Genomic DNA, 25,627 nt, shown 5'->3' with positions numbered 1-25,627 from the left:
CCCCACAAGCCACACCATAAAAGGTTGTAACTATATATTTATCAGCCATCCAAACTTTGTTCTGCTATAAGTTTTTTGGGCATACAAGCACCTTACATACGATCTTTGTACAAAGCAAGTAAATTCGGGTGACAGACATTTATAGCGTTTCTTGATGGACTCTGATATTCAGGCAATGATGACAACTCTGTCAATATATCAATTAGGTCTTCTAGGCTTTTCATGCCGTCTTTACCTTCACTGATTGCAAGCCACTTGGGCATTTCAGCATTTCAAAAAGCCCTCTTCTGCTGAAAATATTTCCAACACTGGATTCAAAGGCAGGAAGGATTGTTGTACCATCATTTGCTTGAGATATAAATTTTGCTGCTGGTGTTGTCCTTGCCTGTCTCTCCATAATCCATACTTTGTTGTTTGGCAATTTGATCCTCAGTTGCTAGAAGTCACTCAAGCACCAAAAAAAAAAAAAAAAAGTTGCTAGAACTCATTGAAGCAAAAATTAGAATGATCAAGGCACATAAAATATTTCGATCTTAATTCCTAAAGTACGTTTGATAGACTGTAATAGGTACTGTAATGTAATAGTTAATCCTATGTTTTAGTTATTCAGTAGTTTTGTTATGTTTTTATTACAATGAATACTCATTCCTTAAGAATAGCTATTCTTTAAAATGATGAATAATTATTCATTTTTAAAAGGAGTTTTTTTTTTTTTTTTGGATACATTTTTTAAAAGGGTTGTAATAACTATTTTTTAGTAGGTATATTAATTTCTAAAGTTAATATATTTTTAAATAAACAAACTTTTCATATACACATAACAAATATGAAAATAAAAAATCATAAAACAATAACTAATCTCTCTTTCAAATTTAAAAAGTATTATTTTTAGGAAATATAATTATATGAGTAAGATATTTCCTAAAATATATTTTAAATTTGATTTAAAATGCTTTCATTCAATTGTCTTTAAGGCTTCGCTTGGGAGTTCATAAGAGCATTAGCATCAGAGAATTCCAATTCTACTCTATTTTACCATTTCAAAAAGTCACTTTATCATTATACCATCCTATTTTACAATACCTCCATCATCCCAAAACTCTATTTTTATTAAAATATTATTTTTTAATCTTTCTTTATTATTTTTTTCTAACCGTAACTTTTGGTTTTCCTGGGCTTTCCAACAGTCTTTTTTTTTCCTCTCTCTCCCTCAACCTCTAGCACCAATTCAACACACAAAGCCACACATACAGACCCATTATACACCGATCAATCTATCACACACACACACACACACACACACCATCAAACCTTAAACAGAGCCACACAAACACAAACCATCAAACCTTAAACAGAGCCACACACACACAATCCATCAAACCAGTTGGAGCCAATGATCAACCCAGAAAAACCCAGCCATAAAAAATACGCAGAAAACGCCGATGATCGACCTAGAAAAACCCAGCGGAACAAAAACCCATCGGAACAAAAACCCAGAAAAACCCAAGCCACCACTGTCCACTGCTCACCAAAATCCCACTAGAACAAAAACCCATATTAAAAAAAAAAAAAAAAAAAAAAAAAATCATCGGAAACCCAGAAGAACCAACCAACCATGCGGTGACCCACCATCAACCGATCCAAACCCAGCTCGCCGATCCACGTTGATCCAACCTCCAACCTCAAAAATCCAAAACCCAACACCGATGCAAAAAGAGAGAGGCCGTGCGATGAGAGATGAGAGTGAGACCATGCGATGAGAGATGAGAGAGAGGTCGTGTGAAGCTTCAGCGATGGAGATGGGTGAGGGTGAATTGGTTAAGCTACAGTGCGATGAGAGATGAGACAGAGGCCGTGTGAGATGGGTGAGAATTTTCGGAGATGGGTGAGAAATTTCAGCGATGAAGCTTTAGAGATGAGAGAGCAGACGGAGAAACAGAGAAAGAAGAGAGAGAAGAGAACAAAACAAATGAGAGGGATGAGAGAGAAATTTCGGGGGAAAAAGGAGTAAAATATTGTTTTTTTTTTTTTTTTGCAATACTGTGAACAGTGCAATTCTATGTTTACAATTGTACTGTAGTAGTATTGCAAAAAAATTTGCAATACTGCTGTTTACAATTCCCTGATGCAAGAGTTTTTGGGGCTTAAAATGCTAAATTTTCTTTAGATTTGGCATTAGCATTCCCCAATGTTAATGCTCTAAGGGAAAGGAATGAAATTAAATGAAATAATAATAAGGGAATGGAATGGAATGTATTTAAGTAAGGGAAAGGAATGGAAAAGAATGGAATGGAATAGAATTAAGTAATCTTGATTGGATGTTTTAAAATAAAGGAATGGAAATAAATGAAAACGAATGGAATGTAAACAATCTTGTTTAGGAGCAACATGGAGGAAATGGAATGGAATCATTTTATGATAATATTACTATTAGACCCCTATTTTGAAATAAAGAGTTGAATATACAGGGGTATTTTGGGAGTTTTAGTAAAAAAATCATTAAATCTAATTTCATTCTCTCCAATTCCTCTCAATTTCAGGGGAAATGAAAATTTGAGGTTTTAAGGGAATAAAGAGGAATGAATGTTCCCTCCTACCCATTCTATTCTCTCCTACTTAAACTCCCAAACAAGAAAATGAACTTTCTATTCCCTCCATTAAAACTCCCAATCAAGGAAAGGGATAAATATTCTAAAATGATTCTTTTCATTCCTTTTCATTCCATTCTATTCCCTCCTCCCAAGCGAAGCCTAAGATTCTATAATTGTGTTGTTACCAAATAAATAAATAGAAATAAGTATTACATTACAGTATCTTGTATTCTTTGTAATACTTATTTCTATTTCTATGTAATTATCGTTACAGTCTACCAAACGTGACTCTAGTTGACATCAGAAGATGTTCTAGTTTATTAGCAGACTTTCAATCTTAATTCATCTTGTAAACCTCAAGATAGAGGAAACTTAAAGAGGAACAACTAAAAGGAATAGCATTACAAAAATAGAAAAGAAAAAGAAGAAGGTTTAATCGACAATAAAGAACATTACTGTATTCACCAACAGATTAAAATGCAATTTTGGAGCCATGGCCTGAAGAAACTTTTCTTAATATTCATCCTTTGATACTCTTTTAGATATCAAAGAATTTGGCAAACCAAGACATAGAATCCTCCCCCTTAAATTTTTATTTTTTTAAAATAAAATTTCTAGAGACAACACACTCGTTAGATATTACGAAAGAACTAATGATGGGCTTCAAGTGTCACCTTCTTCAGTGTAAGATCCAAATAAGGATGTGGACTCCAAAAAATATAAAGACTGCACAATTGTTAGATATTACGAAAAGAACTAATGATTTGGGCTTCAAGTGTCACCTTCTTGAGCGTAAGATACAGATAAAGGATGTAGACTCCATGTGTATGTTCCCAGGCCACCAGATCAGGCTAATACAGCAAAGAATGAAAGAAACAATGTTAGAAATTTTGCCAGAGATAAGATCATTTACTTAAATCCAATGTTTGAGAACTACCAATACCTGAAAACCATTAGCAACATAATGTGGAAAATGCTCCCTAAAGGCTAAATGTAGAGGCCATGGTTTCAGCCAGCATCCAAGAAATCCATGAGTTCCCAAAGCAAAAATGCTCAACTTGAAGCCTAAACTTTTGAAATTTTGCGTAGCTACTTTGGGACTTTGGCGTTAGAATTCCCTTTGGCAATTGGCATCCACGTCAAAGTTTGAATTTTATATTCAAATATGGTGCAAGATGAGCAAAAGTATCCTGATAAAGTTTACAGCCAGAACCAACTTCGGGGTGGTGGCGCAGTTGGCTAGCGCGTAGGTCTCATAGCTTCTGAGTTATCCTGAGGTCGAGAGTTCGAGCCTCTCTCACCCCATCATTTTTTTTTTCTTTACGTTTTCCATGTTTAGTACAGAGCCAGACTATCCCATGCATAATTCATTTTGAAACCCTGATAAAAAAAATTTGTCGAATGAGTTCCTCTTGTCTGTTCAAGAATTTGAGGGCATGAACTACAACCACATATATGTTTCCTTTCCATAACTGAAATGAACTGATCAACTAGAGGCTGGAGCTCCATTTTGGCCACCAAAGTGCAGGCAATGGAGCCAAGGGCAAGTGCAAACCATGTTTCATCTCTCTCTCTCTCTCTCTCTCTCTCTCTCTATATATATATATATATATAAAATGCGTTTTACAAAATAGTATATCCTATTATGTACATTATAATGTATCATTCTAATATACAATATTCCACCGGTTCACACATTCCACTAAACAAAATAAAACAAGACATCACTTCGTCACTTTATGCAAAAAGAAATCCCATAACATTTCATTATCTATATTATTAGATAGAACGACATCCCACTCTCACCACGTCCAAGAACACACACACATATATATACATAATGCATCCTACAAAATAATTCATCTCATTATGTATATTCTATTATCTAATGTGGTGTATCATTCTAATATACAATATTCCACTAGTTTGCACATTCCATCAAACAAAAGAAGACAGAACATCACTTCATCATTTCATGCAAAAAAAAATCCATAACTTTCCATATATTATCCACACTATTATATAAAATAACATCCCACTCTCACTATATATATATATATATATATATTCAATATTTATTCATTAAAAAAAAAGTGTGTAATAACACTAAAATAGTAAGTCTTAACTCATAATTTCGAAATTGAAAATGTAAATTAAACTCACCACTTTAGCGTAATAGTTTGTGTTATTTAACACTAGTATTTAATAAAGTATATCCAAAAAATTTAAGCACTTAAAAATACTCTACTGCAATTTAGGCATGACTAGGCGGATACCAATTGGTCTTGCCAATTATCTGAAACTGTTAATTCATCATCAAAGATTTTAACCAAAAAAATAATCGAAGTTTTTTCCAACTTGAACATTGTCAACATATTTTGACGAAGAGTAGCTCCAAAAAAAAAAAAATTTTGATGACGAAGAGGGCAATTTCCCACCATCTAGCCACTTCTCTTTTTTACAACCTTTTCATTGTTAACATAATAACATGTTTCAGCGACAATCAAGCCTTGGAGAAATTATAAAGTCTTCACAGTAGACAAGTGACGTGGTCTACCATTTCACTAAAAGACTCCTATCTGTTTAAAATTGTTGAGTTAGAAATTTTTTTAAAACATAAACTAATTATTGATTCAACAATTTTAAACAAATGAGAGTTTTTTAATGGAATGGTGGATAAATAACGTAATCCACTAGAGGACTGTATAATTTCTCCAAGTCTTGGTCAAGGTCTTTAACAAAAAACCCAAAAAAAAAAAAAAAGTATTGGTCATCAAGGTTTTTGAACATGAAAAGTCAGTCTGGACAACCTATTTTTACTTGGTAATCCTACACAATACTTTCCACAATAAACAAGTCGTTAATGAGTTGTTAAGTTTTTATTGATTCGATTACAAGAAAAAATATTTTATTGCTTCTCATTTTAGATTCATGAATAGTGTTAGAGATACAAATTTTTTTATAAATTGCTAATGTAGTGAGTAATTATTGGTAAATGAAAAAGTGATATTAATGGTGGGTCTAGATGAAAACCAATAAGAGGTTGGTCATATCAATATTTTGTAAAAATATTGTAAAATAGTTTGTAACTGTAGCATTACTCTAGACTTATCATTGACGTACAACATTATTTTATGTATAACTACTTCTCAGCTCCATAATTGTGGAATTTTTTGTGCCTTTTGATTTAATAAGAAGAGGAAAGCCCATAACACCAATCCTATATATAGTTACATACCCATGCCATTTTTTTTTTTCCATAAATCACATTGTTGCATGCACACTCTTAAAGATAAGAAAATGAAGCTCCTTTCTTTGATACTAATTTTCTTAGCTTTCTTGCTTGGAACCACAGTAGAACAATGTGGAACACAGGCTGGGGGTGTTGTATGTCCAAATGGGCTATGTTGTAGCCAATTTGGATGGTGTGGCAACACAAATGATTACTGTGGAAATGGTTGCCAAAGCCAGTGTTCTTCTGGTTTTTCCCCTACAACTCCATCTCCTACTACTCCTAGTGGTGGCGACGGCGGCAATGTTAGCAGCCTCATCAACGCTTCTCTTTTTGACCAAATGCTTAAATATAAGAACGATCTTAGATGTAAAAGTAATGGATTCTACACTTACAATGCTTTCATAACTACTGCCAAATCTTTCAATGGCTTTGGCACAACTAGTGATGTCACTACACGTAAAAGGGAGCTTGCGGCTTTTTTAGCTCAAAACTCTCATGAGACCATAGGTTAATTAGTTACTTAGAGCATCCACAGCAGGAGAGTTAAATATTTAGTTATTTAGCTCCACCAAAAGTTACTTTATCTATTTTACCTACACACATGCTGCAGCAGTGGATCTATTTTAGCTTTTAACACAATAAAATAACATATCTACTATAATAAAATAATCCATCTCACTACAATAAAAACACCACAAACCGATCCATCGCCATGGCCAACCAAGAACAACCACCCACAGCTACCATGAAATCCAGCCAAACTGCCACCACGAAATCTAGCCACAACCAACCACGAAATCCACGGCACTCTTGAGTTTGATGAAGGCGGTGCCAGTGGAGCTTGGATCGATGATGAAGCTTAGGTCAGCAATGGAGTTTGGATTGGCGGTGAGATGGAGGACTAGGCGAGATAGGTCGGCGGTGTGGGACGGCGATGTGGGACGGTGATGAAGATAAAGATTGGTGATGAAGGACTGGGCGAGATGGGTTGGCAAAGTGGGACGGCGATGAAGATGAACCCAGAACAGATTGGCAAAGCAGAGAGTAGATGAGGGAGAGAAAAAAAAAATTGAGAAGGAAAAAGGAAGAAAGAAGAGAAGCTGGAGAGAGAAAAAGAAAGAAAGAGAAAATATTTTTTAAATGAAAGAGGAGAGAGAAATTTAATAAAATAATTTTTTTTTAGCTCTCATCTACAGTGCACATCTATCTATAGATGTGCACTATAGCAATGAAGCTAAAAAAAATAGCTATAGCTCCACTGCTAGATGGTGGTTTTTTCTGTTTTGATGGAACTAAAATAGTTATATAGCTATTTAGTTTCAGTACTTTTGAAATTGTTATTGTTAAAAGTTTATTCACACACTATTTTTTATAATTTTTTTTACAACTATTCTAACATAATTGTAGCAGTTGGTATATAATAAAAATTGTATCAATGTGAATGCAAATGAAAGCAATGTTAATTACTATAACTACTATAGACTAAGTTAATAATTGTGAAAAATGTTGTGTCCCTAATATTTGCTCAATAGCATGTATGTTCACAAAAAGAGAAGAACAAATATATGTACTTACCAATAAATAAGATTTGTCTAAAGTTATACCAGATATGGGCTTAGTTTTTATAGTAGCTAACAAATTATATTACAATCAGAGTTATAGTAGGTATAATGGACTTGGACTCTGAATCTAAACCTGTCTAACATACATAATAATAAGTTACCTGCTGATTAGTTTAATTTGCTGGATTGGTTTTATTTTGATTGCAAAATGAAAATTTATTATTTTTGTAGGAGGATGGGCAAGTGCACCAGATGGCCCATATGCATGGGGATATTGCTTTATTACAAAAAATAACAAGCAAACCTATTGTATACCAACAGATTGACCATGCGGTTTTGACAAACAATATTATGGCCGAGGACCTATCCAACTCATTCAGTAAGTTTTTAAAATCATAAATTTGTAAATTTGTCATTAAGTTTGGGAAAAAAAAAAAACTTTTCATAAATACTAATTAGTCGTCATAAAATTAGTGTCAACAATGGACTTAGATGTAAATTAGTGTCATTTAAATGATGTTACCTTAATCAAAACAAATTATGTCGATAGTTAAAAAAAAAGTATTATGTCCCTAACATAATCTCTCTCTCTCTCTCACACACACACACACACACACACACACACACAAAGAGGTTTGTAACTTTTTTTCATCAAAAGACTGAGTGTGAGCAGGTAGTGCCATTGGAACGGATCTCATAAACAATCCAAATCTAGTAGCCGCAGACCCCACCATATCATTCAAGACAGCCATATGGTTTTGGATGACCCCACAAGCAAGCAAGCCATCTAGCCACAATGTGATCATTGGAAGCTAGACTCCTTCTGCCGCTGACACATCTGCTGGTCGAGTCCCAGGCTATGGTGTAATCACCAACATTATCAATGGTGGGGAAGAATGTGGCCATGGGTTCGATCCTAGGGTGGCTAATAGGATTGGGTTCTATAAGAGGTACTGTGACATATTGGGAGTAAGCTATGGGGGCAACTTAGATTTTTTTTTTTTTTTTTTTGGATGAGAAAACATAAGGCAGAAACAAAGAACAAAACAGAGCTACATCAAGAACAGAACAACAGTACGCAGAAAACAAATAACAGCAGCTACGCACAACCCTCCTTCAAGATAATATGCTCCACAAAGCTTGGACACACACCTTTCCAAACTTACGTAACACTTGAATCTCTAGCTGCTCTTGCAAGTTCGTGGGCTGCTTTATTGCCACTCCTTTTCAAATGCTGAAAAGAGCACCAAGAAAAAGAAGAAGAGATGTCTTTTATGTTCTGCACAATGTGACCTAACTCACTGCCCAAAACACCTTCATTAATAGCTTGGATAATTGAGAGGGCATCATATTCGACAATAACATGAGAGATGCCTAGCTCCAAAGCAAGCAACACACCATCTTGCAGCGCCAAAGCTTCTATGACCTCGGCAGAGAATGTTGATGGCAGTAATTTGCTTGAAGCTGCAATAAGGCGACCACGACAATCCCGAATTGCCACACCTGTACAGGAAAGGCTGCCATCTGAAGCAGCGCCATCAGTGTTTATTTTGATAAAGCCCGAGGGAGGGGCTTGCCAAGCCATTGGAGAAGGGGCTGAAGAGAGGGCAGGGAGAGAGCAAGCATCTTTATACTCATGTAAAATTCTGTTTGCCATATCCTAGACTTGACTTGGTGTAGAACCCGAATCCTCATGTATAGCTTGGTTGCGGTTCCACCAAATGGACCAAGCCACAGCAAAGAAAAGTTCCAAATCATGAGGAGATCCTTTCATGATAAACTCAAAGGCAACATCCACTAAGTCCCTAGGTGAGGAAGTTACATCAACTGGGCAATTGTGCCACTTTGCCCAAGTTGGCTTGGCATGATCACATAAAAGAAGGGCATGGGCAGTGGATTCCAAGGCCTTATCACAAATAGGGCAAAAGCTTGAACAATGAACACCTCTATGGCTTAAGTTGAGCATGGTTGGGAGGCCATTTACACAAGACCTCCAAGCAAAGATTTTGAGCTTTTGAGGGATTTTCTGATGCCAAATCTGCTTCCAAAGGAAAATTCTAGAATCAGGAGAGGAGCAAACTCCCTCCTCATTTGAGTCCACTAAGCTTGAGGCAATGTGATATGCACTTCTGACTGTAAAAACTCCCCTTTTACTGCCAATCCAGATGAGGCTATCTTCGGGGAGATTATAATTGAGGGAGATTTTTAAAATTATGTTGGCTTCAAAAGGAAGGAAGATGGACCTGACTGCTTCTACTTTCCACCACCTAGTGTCATTATCAATAAGGGAGGCAACCATTGGGTAGTCACCAAAATCTGATTGAGGAGAGATCACCTTGTAAGAAGTTGGTGTTGGCAACCATTTGTCATCCCAAATATGTATTCTTCGACCATTACCAACCCTTTATCTTGTTCCCTTTTTTATTACTCCAAGACTATTATGAATGCTCCGCCAAACATACGAGGGACTGCCTCCTTTTTTAGAATTTAGAAAATCATCATAAGGAAAGTACTTAGCTTTAAAAACCCGAGCCATCAAAGAGTTTGGTTTGGAGAGAATTCTCCAACCTTACTTGGCCAACATGGCTAGGTTGAAAGCTTGGATGTTTCTGAAACCCATCCCTCCATGAAACTTTGATTTACACATCTTCTTCCAGCTGACCCAAGTGATTTTGTTCTCATCGCCTCTTTGGCCCCACCAAAAGTTCCTCATCATATTTTCTAAGTCTTTGCATAAAGTTTTAGGGAGTTGGAAGCAACTCATTGTATATGTGGGCACTGCTTGGGCAACCGCCTTGATAAGAATCTCCCTCCCACCAATTGAGAGAAGCTTCCCCTTCCAACCAGCAAGCTTTTTAACCACTCGATCATTTAGTTCTGCAAACACTTGAGTATTGGATTTTCCAATGATGGTAGGCAGCCCTAGGTATTTGTTATGCCTAGAATCTTGCATTGGACCAAGGATATTTAGAATGCTTTCCTTTCTCTCTTGAGGAGCGTTTGGGCTGAAAAAAAACAGAATACTTGTCGATGTTAATTTTTTGCCCCGAAGCCGCTTCATAACTATTAAGGATATCGACAAGCTTCTGACACTCTTGCTCCTTTGCTTTGCAGAAAAAGATATTGTCATCAGCAAAGAAGAGATGAGTGATTTTTTGGCATCCCCTACCAATGGACATTCCACTAATCTGGTTATCACGGGCAGCTTTATGAATAAGCGTTGAAAAACCTTCAGCACAAAGAAGAGAAAGGTAAGGGGAGAGGGGGTCACCTTGCCTAATGCCTCTAGTGGGTATGACGTTTCCACATGCCTCTCCATTAATGATGACTAAGACACAGAAGAGATGCATAGCATTATAAGGTCCACCCATTTTTTAGCAAAACCCATTTTCTCCATAACTTCTTTGATAAAATTCCATTCAACTCTATCAAAAGCCTTACTCATATCTAATTTGATTGACATGTAATTCTCCTTCTCATCATCTTTGTGATTCAAATAATGCATGAATTCAAATGCCACTAAGACATTATCTGAAATAAAACGATCCGGAATGAATGCACTTTGATTTTCAATGATAATACTTGGGAGGAAAGGTCTGAGTCTATTAGTTAGGACTTTTGAAACAAGCTTTTATGTGGTGTTACAGAGGCTGATTGGGCGAAATTCTGCCATTTTGGAGGGCTAGTTGGTCTTTGGGATGAGAGCAATATTGGTTTTATTTATTTCAGTTATGGGCATATTTGAGTTCAAAACATTTAAAACCATGTTTGTGATGCTTTGCCCTACAATATCCCAATATTTATGAAAAAAGATTGCAGACATACCATCAGGTCCCGGCGCTTTGGTTGGGTGAAGCTGCTGAAGAACTTTGTGTTTCGATCCCCTTCCCTATACCAATGAACCTTGCTGCGCTGTCTCCACATGGTCTCTTCACTGTCTAAGAGATCATTAATTTCTCTTCTAAGCTGGTTAATTTCAGCCCCCCCCCCCCCCCCAATGCCACTATCTGCCATGGTGAGAGAATTGAGAGCCCTTTTTTTCTCATGAATTTTCTTTTGAATATTGCCCACCACATTCTGATTTCAGTTAATTAAAGCAGCTTCACATTTTTGGAGATTGGATGCAACCCCCTCAGGAGTAGCCGCAAAGGTGCCAGAATTCCAAGCTTCTTGAATAACTTCTCTACAATCTTCCCTATTGATCCACATAGCCTCAAAATGGAAACTGCGCTTCTGTTTACAAACTGGGAAAGGAGAGTTGGTGGTGAGGAGAATGCAGTGATCAGAAGTTGAATCAACTAGATGATGCACTCTTGGATCCTTGAAGTGCACAAGCCACTCCGAGGTAGCCAGGGCTCTGTCTAAGCGAAGCGAAATTCTGTTACACCCCTCTTGCATATTACACCAAGTATAATCTCTTGCGTATTACACCAAGTATAATCAGGGCCACAATACCCTAAGTCCTTGAAGCCACACAAATTCACAATCTAACGGAAGCTATCCATTTGGCTTTGAGAGCGAAAGACACTGCCTGATTTTTCATTCATAAATAGAATCTCATTAAAATCACCACAACAAAACCAAGGAATATTAAATTGACTATTAAGAAGAGAGAGGAGTTTCCAAGATTCTTCCCTGTGATGGGTCTCCGGATGCCCATAAAACCCTGTAAACCTCCACAAAAACCATTGTTGGACTCAGTAATTACCGCATCAATATGATGATCTGAAAAACTTTTAATTTCTAAATTAGTGTCCCTTGACCAGAGCAAGGCAAGACCACCTCTACGACCCCTACTAGGAACAATTAATCCATTCGAAAAACCCAACCTGTATTTTACTATCTCCATACGTCTACTCTTTATTTTTGTTTCAGAAAGGAAAACTAATTTGGGATTCCAGCGCCGCACATAGTCACGGAGCGCAAAAACTGTTCGGGGGTTCCCAATTCCCCGGCAGTTCCAACAAAGGAATTCATTGCTCTCAGTGGTGTGACCTTTCTGGATTTTTCATACCTTAATCCATACAAAGCATATCCAACCAGGAGTAAAAATGCTCATTGAAATAAACAAAACATCAAACAAAACCAAACAAAGAGATAATCCCAAATTTCAGACCCTAGAAGCAATAAAGAAATACAAATCATAAAAACAACTCACTGCCTCTGGCCAAATCACGCCAAATTCAGAATTACCCTTAAATGCCGGTGAATCGCCCCACAAATGATCTTCGTAGCAGCTGCATCAGACAGAAAAGCCACCGAGTATCGATCAGCAATAGATCAATACCCACCCAGACCAAGAAGACCCACTCTCCAGAAGAGCTTTGCTCATTCAGCGAGAGAGATAAGCTCCAAGTTGAAAACCGGGATTTGTTTGATCAGATGCTGACCCACTTCCTTGCTGAATCCGATGATTGAGTTTCTTCACCAATGTTGCCCGCACTAAAACCAACAGACAAGATAAGCGGCTAATTGAGAAAGATATGGGATGGTAGATGGTTGATATGTAACTGAGATTTTTGGGATTTAGATTTAGGGATTTTCAGAAAATTTAGTAAAGTGCCCACAAAAGAGTGGGTGGAGAAGACCCACACGTAATGGTGGAGAAAAGCCCACACAGAGGTGGAGAAACCCACCCAAAGATGGTGGAGAAGACCACATAGAGGTGGAAGAAGAATCCACACGGAATGTGTGAGAGAGAGCTCCTACTTGGGAGAGACTAGCATTCGGGGGCAACTTAGATTGCTATAATCAAAGTCATTTTGCCTAATTAACAACGTTGGTCCAAGGCAAAAAAATTGTTTAGCCAAGAACAATAAAGAGACAATATAATTAATTTATAAATGTATGAATTGGAGATTTTCTTGTTCAATGGGAAATCTCTAAACTTATTGATAAATAAAATGGAATTATATTAAATAAATTCAAGTATTGATAATGCAGCCAGCTTGACCAAATTTTGCGATTTCACATTATTGTCAATATTATTCACTAATTTGTTGGTTAATCAAGTGAGGGTGCTCACATCACAAATCATTCGATTAGGTCCGTAACATGATGTATATATCAGTATCATACCAGATTGGCCATTCCATTGCATAACTTAGCACAATCAAAGAGTCGCATACATACAAGTTTCTTTTAGCAAGGTTTTAAGCTTATAACTAGCTAAGCATTTGGTTTCAAACCATTGCCACCACCACCAACAACCATTACATTGCCAAGGGCGCTGCGCACATGCACACACATTCAAACAAGCAATAGACTGTTACTATTACTCTTTACCTTCTCCTTTCCTCGACCTCTTTATGAGTGTTACTTTCTATAAACTTCTATTAAGAAACTTGATATCACTGAATCATTTTCATCAGTATTCTAGAAACTTACTATGTTACCCAAATCTACTCATACATCGACACTGAAAATCAAAACACTTAGGGTATGTTTGGTAATTGTTTTTTCCCCTTATTTTCTGTTTCCAAAAATAATTTTCTATTTTTGAGACTAGAAAACTTGTTTGGCAACCCAAAAAGGACAAAAAACAAAAATTGTTCTCAAAACTCAAATTGTGAAGGAAACTGAAAACATGCAAAAGATTGTTTTCAGTTTCTAATTTTCAAAAGTCAATGAAAATACACATTTATTTAATGAATTAATCTATCTCATTTAATAAGTTAGCATTAGAGTTCAAATCTTAGTAACAACATATTTTAGCATTTTCTATTTTTTTCTTCAAAAAACTATCTTTTTAATTTCAACCAACCAAACATGTTTTTGATTTCAAAAATACAAGATATTTTAGTAACAACATATTTTAGCATTTTCTATTTTTTTCTTCAAAAAACTATCTTTTTAATTTCAACCAACCAAACATGTTTTTGATTTCAAAAATACAAGAATTTTTTTTTTTTTTTATTCTCAAAAAAAAGTTTTTGAAAATAGAAAACAAAAACTGTTACCAAACATAACCTTAATTTTTCACTTATCATTTTCTCTAACATGGGAGGCCACTATAATTTGTTTAGAAATGATTAAGTCCTGTGATTTTACACATTTTTAAAATTAAACTTGTTGCTGGGCGGTTGCTGCATTTTTAATCCTAGAGATCAACACTTCCAATTCCATAACAAAGAGATATAATCTCTTTCTAGAGAAATTTCCTTCAAACCTAGGAGATAAAATTTTATACCTAATGACAGATCTACTAGCCCACCAAGGCATTTGTCAACTGTGCTGAATGCAATTCATTTGTTCTTGTTTTGTTTTAAGGAGTATCAATGCAGTTTATTTGGTAATTGTGCATTACAAGTCTCATCGATTGTTAACTAACAAAAATGATGAGAAAGGACAGAGCTCGAGAAAAAAAAAGCAAGGAATATTCTAGTTGTTCTCCATGAAATCTAGGGACATTGCATAGTTGCATTCATCCATCCCCACAAGCCACACCATAAAAGGTTGTAACTATATATTTATCAGCCATCCAAACTTTGTTTTGCTATAAGTTTTTTTGGGCATACAAGTACCTTACATACGATCTTTGTACAAAGCAAGTAAATTCGGGTGACAGACATCTATAGCGTTTCTTGATGGACTCTGATAATCAGGCAATGGTGACAACTCTGTCAATATATCAATCAGGTCTTCTATGCTTTTCATGCTGTCTTCACCTTCACTGATTGCAAGCCACTTGGGCACTTCAGCATTGCTAAAAGCCCTCTTCTGCCGAAAATATTTCCAACACTGGATTCAAAGGCAGGAAGGATTGTTGTATCATCATTTGTCAGCCATCCACACCATAAAAGGTTGTAACTATATATTTATCAGCCATCCAAACTTTGTTCCGCTTTAAGTTTTTAGGGCATACAATCTAACAAGCAATCTATAGAATCCAAGTCTAATCCTAACTAAACAAAGCCTTGCCTATTTTTGGGTCTACCAGTTATTGTCCATTACTCTCATTAATACCTATTAAAAAAGAAGGGGCCCAAAGTAAGTGCGTGTGTGTCCATTATTGCATTAGAACCTAGGGGAAAAAAGGCCCAAAGTAATTACATAAGTGTGTGTGGTCCATCATCCGTGGAAATTTACAATGATTGGCACAGTCCTCAAAGTCAAAGCCCAGATTAGCTGAAATGGGATTGAGTAAGCAACTGCACAATGCAATTACAGCACTTCCTTCACAATTATTTTTAAAATTTTTAACTTTAACTTTTTACTTCTTTTAATATTTTTTTATTTAATGGTTGAGATTGAAAGTTACTTTTTACAATTTTCAATCTCAACCGTTCATTGTTATTGCATTCGGTGCAATACCCTAGGTATTGGTATTGTACTGGATCCTAATCTACTAAAATGGTTTTGCCACTTTATTATCTATTATTATGAGTCCGTTTGAAAATAGCTTATTTAGTTGAAATTGAAAACTTTTTATTGAAAATACTGTAGATAAAACTAAAAGATAGCTGAAATAGTACAGTAGGACTTATAAATAGTACTAAAAATTATAATGAAACTCATAAATAGTAGCAAAAATAAGCTGAATAGTAAAAAAAGTTGGCTTTTTAAGCCAATGCCAAATGCACACTACATTGACATTTTGAAACCTTGATAAAAAATTTTGGGAGTCTACTATTTTGTCAAATGAGTTCCTCTTGTCTGTTCAAGAATTTGAAGGCATGAACTACAACCACATATATGTTTCCTTTCCATAACTGAAATGAACTAACCAACTAGAGGCTAGAGCTCCATTTTGGCCAAAGTGCAGGCAAACCATACCCCTAACATGAAATAAATAAATAAATAATAAAATACAAATTTTTTATTTGAGAAAGTTTTAAAATGCAACAAATTTTCACAATATTTTCAAAACACTTTTATTTTTAGTTGAGATGCATCTCATAATAGATATATATATATATATATATATATATTGACTAATGACATATTGATATTTTAATTTATTGTAAAAATATTGTGAGATCTTGTGATATTACTCAAACAACTCCTCCCACTTTAAACAATGAGCTTGACACAAAATAAATGCCACTACCACCAAACTTGTTTAGACTTTTGACCAATTTCAATTTTTTTTCTTTTTACTTATCCAAATTTTTTTCTTTTCATTTCAGTTTAACCACGTGGAACTCAAACTTTACACAAAATAATAATTGTAGGGGCAAAGGCCCAAAGGCCCAAAATCATACAATGGGCCTTAGGCCCCATACGAGATGATCAACCAGGTCCGAGGAGAGGACGTGGATGCTAAAAGGGGTCCTAGTCTGGTTCTCGTAGGCATGAAGTCACTTAAAGGGCAGTCCGAGGAGAAATGTCTCCTCGGACGTGACGAGTATGGCTCAACATGCACTCTGCTTACTAAAAGGACCCACCCCAATGAACACTAGTAACAAGGACAAGTCCTACAGACCCGTGACAAAGAAGGAAACGAAAGATGCCCAAGGAGAGGCTAGAGCTGCTACATTAAATGCGTTGCAACTACTTTTCTAGCCGTATTAATGTGGAGAAGACCTGTGAACAGTGTTGTCTTGGTTACCATAACTCACAGAAAGATGGAAGGGGTGTCCGATGGGACAAGCACTCAAGTGGAAGTCCAGATAATCAACAAGTGTAAGGACACAATGGCTTCAAGGAGACTATATAAGAAAGGGAGTCCTCATGAGGAAGTGGACGCGAGAAAAAGGAGAGAAACAAAAAAAGAACTAGAAAACTTAAAGCAAGAACTAGCAAATATCTATCTCATCTCCTCGGACTGAGAATATATGGACATTAACAGGATCTTCTGGTGCCCAAGTGTTGTGTAGCCCAACTTTAGCCACTATCTACTTCGCTAAGACCCAGTTCTGTAACCCACTCTCTACAAATTTATTGTTTCTAGGCCCCTTGGACCAAGACCCCGTACTTGTTAGGCTTGGGCCCCAAATTGTGACCCTACAATAATAATAATAATAATAATATCATCTTGTATGGCACTAAAGTTGTAAAGCATCCATTATTTATTTCTCCTTCATTTCTTGCATTTTCATAGTTTCAAAATTTGATTTTTATCATAAATCCAAAATTTAAATAATTAGAAGAATAGAGAAAGAAAAGTTGAAATTTATTTTATCAATTTATTTTGAGGAATCAAATTAAATGTCTAAACTTGATGTATATAGATTAATCTCTTACTTTGATGATTGGTCGTCAAGAATGCTTTACAATTGTTTATTTATTTTACAATTATTTAAATTTTAATAAATTTTGTATGACAATTATTTTTGTTTATAATTTTATTATTAATATCGATTAATAATTTTAGGTTTTTATTTTATTTTATATATATATATATATATAATCTTGCCCCCCTTAAACTGAAATTCTGGCTCTGTCACTGAATGGAGCCAAGGGCAAGTGCAAACCATGTTAACACAGAGAGCTATAAAGAAGAATAGGTTTGCTATATTTCATTTATCAACTGTTCAATATATATATTTATATATATATATATATATATATATAATATGCGTCCTACAAAATAGTACATTCCACTATGTACACTATGGTGTATCATTCCAATATACGATATTCCACCGAATTACACATTTCACCAAACAAAAGAAGACAATACATCACTCCATCATTGGCGGCTCCACATACAAGTCAGGTGATCACAGGATCACCCTAACTTGCAAAAAAAAGTATATATACACTTATTAAAAAATTATTATATGTTAAATTAATTTATTGTGACCACCCTAATAAAAATGTTGAACACCCTGACATGAGAATTACAAAAAGTTGGGTTCAACAAAAATAAAAATAATGCTACATTAACAACATTTTCAGAATACTTTTACAATAAATCTAATGTGGTAAGTTGTTATTAATTCTAATTTGGGCCCAATAATAATATTATATTTTTACTTACTAATAACAGCTTTTTGCATAAAATTTATTGTAAAAATGTTGTGGACATAATATTACTCCAAAATTAATTCTGCCCCCCAAAAATAATCCTTAATCCCTTTTATAAAATTAAAAAGAAAAAGCTTAAATAACAACAATAAATATTAGCCCAAATAACAACAAACATAAACCAAACAAAAACAAGACAAGACCAAACAACATCAAGTGATCAAATTATTCAACAAAAAGCTTATTATAAAACAAAAAGATAAAAATTGCTAAATATTCAAATTTGTAGCTCATTCAACCTATTCAATAAAAATAATTTCTAATTTCATTTTTCCCCAAAAAATGGTACAAAAAAAAATATTGTAGTTGTCAGTTCTCCTTGATGGTAGCGACAATTATATTCTTTTTGGCTTTGCAGTTGCAACAATTTTGCTCTTCTTAGTGACTCGACTTATAGTTGTATCAAATATTCAAGTTATCACTTTACTAAATTTTGTATAACTTAAATTTTTTAGTGATCACCTTAAAAAACCATTCCTAGAGCTGCCACTGCCATCATTTAATGTAGAAAGAAATCCCATAACATTTCATTATGTCCTCTATTAGATAAAAGGACATCCTACTCTCACCACATCTAAGATCATATATATAACGCAAAATAGTACATCCTATGTACATTCTATCATCTAATGTGGTGTATCATTCCAATATACAATATTCCACCAGTTCACACATTCCACCAAATAAAAGAAGATACAACATCACTCCATCATTTCACGTAAAAAGAAATTGCATAACATTCCATTATCTCCACTATTAGACAAAGTGACATCCCACACTCACTACATCCAAATATATATATATATATATATATATATATCAATATTTATCAATATTTATTCACTAAAAAAGAAAAAAAAAAAATTACTTGTACTACTTTCCATTAGACCAATCAATCATCTGAACCGTTAATTCATCATCAAATTTTTTAACCAAAAAAAAACTCGAACTTTTTTCCTACTTGAACATTGTTAACATTTGCCGACGAAGAGGACATGCAATTTCCCACCTTCTAGCCACTTCTCTTTTTTTCAAACTTTTAATTGTTGGCATAATAACATGTTTCAGCCACTATCAAGTCTCGGTCAAGGTCTTTGAAATTGAAAGTCAGTCTCGGCCATCCAATTTTGACTTTTCACAACAAATGAGCTGTTAAGTTTTCGTTGATTCTTGTTTGGGCTCATCTGTGGAATATTTTGTGCCTTCTGACTTAACTAGAAGAGGAAAACGCATGACACCAATCCTATATATAGTTACATACCCATGCTATTCTTTTCCATAAATCACATTGCTGCATTCACACTCTTAAAGATAAGAAAATGAAGCTCGTTTCTTTGATACTACTTTTCTTTGCTTTCTTGCTTGGAACCACAGCAGAACAATGTGGAACACAGGCTGGGGGTGCAGTATGTCCAAATGGGCTATGTTGTAGCCAATTTGGATGGTGTGGCAGCACAAATGATTACTGTGGAAATGGTTGCCAAAGCCAGTGTTCGCCTGGTGGTTCCCCTACAACTCCATCTCCTACTACTCCTAGTGGTGGCGGCGGCGGCGATGTTAGCAGCCTCATCAGCGCATCTCTTTTTGACCAAATGCTTAAATATAGGAACGATCCAAGATGTAAAAGTAATGGATTCTATACTTACAATGCTTTCATTGCTGCTGCCCAATCTTTCAATGGCTTTGGCACAACTGGTGATGACACTACACGTAAAAGGGAGCTTGCGGCTTTTTTAGCTCAAACCTCTCATGAGACCACAGGTTAATAAGTTACCCTTTTTTTTTTTTTTGAAGGTTAATTAGTTACTTAGTTTCAGTACTTTTGAAGTTGTTAATGTTAAAAATCTATTCACACAAAATTTTTTATAATTTTTTTTACAACTATTGACATGATTGTTGCAGGTACATAATAAAAATTATACCAATATGGATGCAGAGATAACTACAATAAACTAAGTTAATAATTGCGAAAAATGTTGTGTCTTTAACATTTGCTCAATAGCATGTATGTTCACAAAAAGAAAAAAACAAATATATGTACTTACCAATAAATAAGACTTGTTTAAAGTTATACTAAATACAGGCTTAGTTTTTATAATAGACTAACAAATTATATTACAATTAGGGTTATAGCGCGTAAAATGGACTCAGACTTAGACTCTAAACCTGTCTAACATACATAATAATAAGTTACTTGCTGTTTATTTTAATTTGTTGGATTGGCTTTATTTTGATTGCAAAAAAATATATATATATTTTTTAGGAGGGTGGTCAAGTGCACCAGATGGCCCATATGCATGGGGATATTGCTTTATTACCGAAGAAAACAAGCAAACCTATTGTACATCAACAGATTGGCCATGTGCATCTGGCAAACAATATTATGGCCGAGGACCTATCCAACTCTCTCAGTAAGTTTTTAAAACCATAAATTTATAAATTTGTCATTAAGTTAGGGGAAAAAAAAATACTTTTCATAAATACTAATTAGTGGTCATAAAATTAGTATCAACGAAGGACTTAGATGTAAATGATGTTACGTCAATCACAACAAATTCTGTCAATAGTTAAAAAAAAATGTATTACATCCCTAACATAATCTCTCTCTCTCTCTCAAAGAGGTTTGTAACTTTGTTTATCAAAAGATTAACTGTGAGGTTTTGATTATTTCATTGACAATTATCAGCAACTACAACTACGGTCAAGCAGGTAATGCTATTGGAGCAGATCTCATAAACAATCCAGATCTAGTAGCCACAGACCCCACCATTTCATTCAAGACAGCCATATGGTTTTGGATGACCCCACAAGCAAACAAGCCATCTAGCCACAATGTGATCATTGGAAGCTGGACTCCTTCTGCTGCTGACACATCTGCTGGTCGAGTCCCAGGCTATGGTGTAATCACCAACATTATCAATGGTGGGCTTGAATGTGGCCATGGGTCCGATGATAAGGTGGCTGATAGGATCGGGTTCTATAAGAGGTATTGTGACATATTGGGAGTAAGCTATGGGGACAACTTAGATTGCTATAGTCAAAGGCCTTTTGCCTAAACAACATTGGTCCAAGGCAAAAAAATTGTTTAGCCAAGAACAATAAAGAGATGATATAGTTAATTTATAAATGTATGAATTGGAGATTTTCTTGTTCAATGGGAAATCTCTAAACTTATTGATAAATAAAGAGGAATTATATAAATAAATTCGAGTACTGATAATGCAGTCAGCTTGACCAAATTGTGCGATTTCACATTATTGTCAATATTAGTCACTACTTTGTTGGCTAATCATGTGAGGGTGCTCGCATCACAAACTCATTCCGTTAGGTCCGTAACATAATGCATATATCAATATCATACCAGATTGGCCATGCCAATGCATAACTTAGCACAATCAAAGAGTCAGTATATTTGAGATATAATTGGCTTTATGACCACACACACATACATACAGGTTTCTTTTAGTAAGGTTTGAAGCTTATAACTAGCTAGGCATTTGGTTTCAGACCATTACTAATAGTTGTTGGTTTCAGACCACCAACAACTACTATTACTTTGTCAAGGGTGTTGTGCGCATGCACACGCATTCAAACAAGTAATAGACTATTTCTATTACTCTTTATCTTCTCCTCTCAAATTCTTTATGAGAATTACTTCATAAACTTTTATCAAGCAAATTGATATCACTGAATTATTCTCATTAGTATTCTAGAAACTTACTAAGTTACCCAAATTTCTACTCATAATTCCACACCGAAAACCAAAACACTTAATTTGTCACCTATCATCTTCTCTAACATGAGAGGCCACTATAATTTGTTTAGAAATGAGTTAAGTCCTGTGATTTTACACATTTTTAAAATTAAACTCATTGCTGGGTGGTTGCTGCCTTTTTAATCCTAGAGATCAACACTTCCAATTCCATAAAAAAGAGATATAAGGGAGACATTGAATCTTCTTGTGTAATCTCTTTCTAGAGAAATTTCGTTCAAACCTAGGAGATAAAATTTTATACCTAATGACAGATCTACTAGCCCACCAAGGCATTTGTTAACTGAGCTGAATGCAATTCATTTGTTCTTGTTTTTGTTTTAAGGAGTATCAATGCAATTTATTTGTTAATTGTGAATTACAAGTCTCATCGATTGATAACTAACAAAAATGATGGGAAAGGACAGAGTCTGAAAAAAAAAAGCAAGGAATATTCTAGTTATTCCCCATGAAATCTAGGGACATTGCATAGTTGCATTCATCCACCCCCACAAGCCACACCATAAAAGGTTGTAACTATATATTTATCAGCCATCCAAACTTTGTTCCGCTTTAAGTTTTTGGGCATACAAGCCTTGTACAACAAGTTTTTGGGGGTAATTAACAAACAAACAAAGAGATGGTATGGTACCTTATATACGATCTTTGTACAAAGTAAGTAAATTCAGGTGACGGACGTCTAATGTGCATTTCACAATAACGTCTATGGCGTTTCTTGATGGAATCTGACAATTAGGCAATGGTGACAACTCTGTCAATATATCAATCAGATCTTCTATGCTTTTCATGCTGTCTTCACCTTCACTGATTGCAAGCCACTTGGGCACTTCAGCATTGCTAAAAGCCCTCTTCTGCTGAAAATATTTCCAACACTGGATTCAAAGGCAGGAAGGATTGTTGTTGAAAGTTCAATTAGTGTATAAAACACTATGAACGTTTAGACCCCCAATTAACAAAATATCAATTCAAGCTTAATATCAAACAATTAATGTGCGGAATATGAACATAAACTTAATACAAAATTGATAAATAATCTAAACCAAATAAAATCACATTCATAGCAGAAATTAAATGGCAAAGATTAAGGGAAGAGAGATGCAAACACAAGGACAACACACAATGTGTTATCGAAGAGGAAACCGAAGCCCTCGGCATAAAACCTCTCCGCTGCCCTCCAAGCGGTAAATAATCCACTAAAGAATGTAGTTGGAATACATGAACAGCAGAAGACCCTCCAAGCCTAATCTACCCAGTATACTTAAGCTCTCCAAGCTCCTACTCCAACGAGATTACGCCGAACCTATTTCTTCTTTAGCTTACCGGATTCCGCTATAAACCATAGCATCAACCAATATGAAATTGGTCCCTTCCTAACTGCTTCCCAAACACCAAATGACCTTCTCACAGATGTGGGTATGATGAGAAAAAGTTTTGGTAATGAACCTCTCAAGGATGTAACAATGGAGAGAGTGAGAGTAGAGAAATTTGAAGAGTCTTTATGTGAAAATTGGGGATGAGTCAATTTTGTTTTTCTCTAGGGTTTCTCTCTCAATATTCTCTCTGGAAGCTCTCTACATTTCATGGGTATAAGGGGTATATATACTAGGGTGAGAGTGGAATGCGAAGAGTCAGTTTTTTAAAACAGAGCTGGCTGGCAGCTTGGCCTCGCGATTTGACTGAGCCGCGAGTTCCAGCCGCGAGGTAGCTGAATGGCCAAATTGGACTTTTTGTCTTGTAGTGCTACAGCTGGCATGACGGTTCAGCTTCTCTGCATACTTGGCACGTGTGCAACTTCTGGCGACTTGCAAGCTGCGAGCTACTTGTAAGATCCAGTCGCGAGTCCCTAATTTTTTGCACAATCTTAAGCATTTCTTCACACTCTCTTACACACTACCCTTACATGATTCCCACCTAAATACAGGATTACTAATTGCTAAAATACAAACAAGCAAATTTGGCACAGAATAAAGCAAATAAGATGGTTGATAAAATTCAACCTTATAGTTGTATCATCACTTGCTTGAGATATAAATTTTGCTGTTGGTGTTGCCTTTGCCTGTCCCCCTATACTTTGTTGTTTGGCCATTTGATCCTCAATTGCTAGAGCTCATTCAAGCAAAAAAAAAAAAAAAAAAAAGTTGCTAGAACTCATTAAAGCAGCGATTAGAATGATCGAGGCAATTTATTTCGATTTTAATTCCTAGTGTTGACATCAGGAGATGTTCTAGTTTATTAGCAGAACCTATAACACGCTTTCAATCTTAATTGATCTTGTCAAACTCAAGATAGAGGAAACTTAAAGAGGAACAACTAAAAGGAAAAGCATTACAAAAATAGAAAAGTAATGGCCTGTTTGGAAGTTTGGAGAGGGAGGAGAGTAGAGGGGAGTAGAGGGGAGGAGAGTAGTGGGGAGAAGAGTAGAGGGGAATGGTTATCCTCCACTTTGTTTGGATGTTTTTAAAATTAGTAAGAGAGAATGGGGTAATTAGCCATTCCTCTTGTTTGAATGTTCTAAAAATTAGTACGGAAAGGAGAGGAAATGATTTAAATAGACAAATTTATCCCTATTTGAAAATGGACTTGCAACATTGGTCTATAATTAATTTGTTATATTAAATAATTATGATTATAGCATGCAATATTTTTTTTTGATAATTTTTTTCTTTTCTGATGTGAATTAAATAATTAACATTGGTCTATGATTAAATATTTTTTCTACTTTTTTATTATACTAAAAAAAAACCATCCTTCATTGATAATAATTAAAATAAGAAAAAAATGTTTGGTTTATTTGTTTACTAAAAATATAACAAAATTTTGAATTTTGAATTTTGACTTTTAACACATGATCCTTATAATTTCTTTCCAAGTATTCAACCTTGTTGACAATAAACTATAAGGTGACAAAATTGACAATTATTCAAAACAAGAAACAGGGGTTGACTATATCTTTCTATAACTATTGTCAAATATATGACTTATAAGAAATTAAAGATTTCCAGTTTGGTATTCTTATTCTGTGATCAGTGGGAATAAATATTGCAAGCTGCACAGAAAAATAATAGGTTGAAAAGGCTTCAAAATCTTCAGTCCTTTTTTCTTAAACCACTGTACTGAAGGTGCAATATCAGAGGACAAAATCCAATACATATGAAAAGATAAAAACTGTTAGGTCGCTTTAATTTGCCTGTGATTTTGTTCATTATGTCAGTGATGTGCTAGTCCTACTAATCACAGAATGAGTATTTGGAGGCTTTGACTGGCTTGGTAGCGGTTCACACCATCACAGGCATATTGTGATCAATTCCAAATCGCTTCATTTTCAACAAATAAAGATTTGACAATTACATAGAAATAACCAAAGAATACATATCTTCCTAACCCTTGTACATTTTAGATTTTGGAGGAAAATAAATTGAATATACAAAGCTACATATGCTTTGTGAAGAACATATACAGAGTTCTAATCACCATGCTACCTACCCTGTAACATTGT

General features: G+C 35.1%; 1 protein-coding gene, 1 non-coding gene and 1 pseudogene across 2 annotated transcripts; all 3 read left to right on the top strand.

Annotated features, from left to right (window-relative positions):
* The first annotated feature begins 3,811 nt into the window (after window positions 1-3,811).
* TRNAM-CAU (transfer RNA methionine (anticodon CAU)) lies at window positions 3,812-3,896 on the top strand. Its single transcript is given in 2 exon segments — window positions 3,812-3,849; window positions 3,861-3,896. It is a non-coding gene; the product is annotated as a tRNA-Met (tRNA).
* Window positions 3,897-5,891: 1,995 nt separating this feature from the next.
* LOC126715882 (endochitinase-like) lies at window positions 5,892-13,363 on the top strand (annotated as a pseudogene).
* A 6,263-nt stretch (window positions 13,364-19,626) lies between these two features.
* On the top strand, window positions 19,627-21,579 carry LOC126715880 (endochitinase-like). The gene is made up of 3 exons (XM_050416720.1): window positions 19,627-20,120; window positions 20,623-20,770; window positions 21,046-21,579. Exons 1-3 carry the CDS (start codon window positions 19,679-19,681, stop codon window positions 21,413-21,415), a joined length of 960 nt encoding a protein of 319 aa, XP_050272677.1. The 5' UTR covers window positions 19,627-19,678; the 3' UTR covers window positions 21,416-21,579.
* The last annotated feature ends 4,048 nt before the right edge of the window (window positions 21,580-25,627 follow it).

Source organism: Quercus robur, chromosome 2, assembly GCF_932294415.1.
Source record: "Quercus robur chromosome 2, dhQueRobu3.1, whole genome shotgun sequence".
NCBI lineage: Eukaryota > Viridiplantae > Streptophyta > Magnoliopsida > Fagales > Fagaceae > Quercus > Quercus robur.
This window is presented reverse-complemented; position numbering and strand designations above follow the sequence as displayed.

Excerpts from the sequence above, each read along its gene's own strand:
- LOC126715880 (XM_050416720.1), top strand. The coding sequence starts at position 19,679 with ATGAAGCTCGTTTCTTTGATACTACTTTTCTTTGCTTTCTTGCTTGGA. Across the intron at positions 20,121-20,622 it reads AACCTCTCATGAGACCACAG|GAGGGTGGTCAAGTGCACCA; the intron begins GTTAATAAGTTA and ends TATATTTTTTAG. Across the intron at positions 20,771-21,045 it reads GGACCTATCCAACTCTCTCA|CAACTACAACTACGGTCAAG; the intron begins GTAAGTTTTTAA and ends GACAATTATCAG.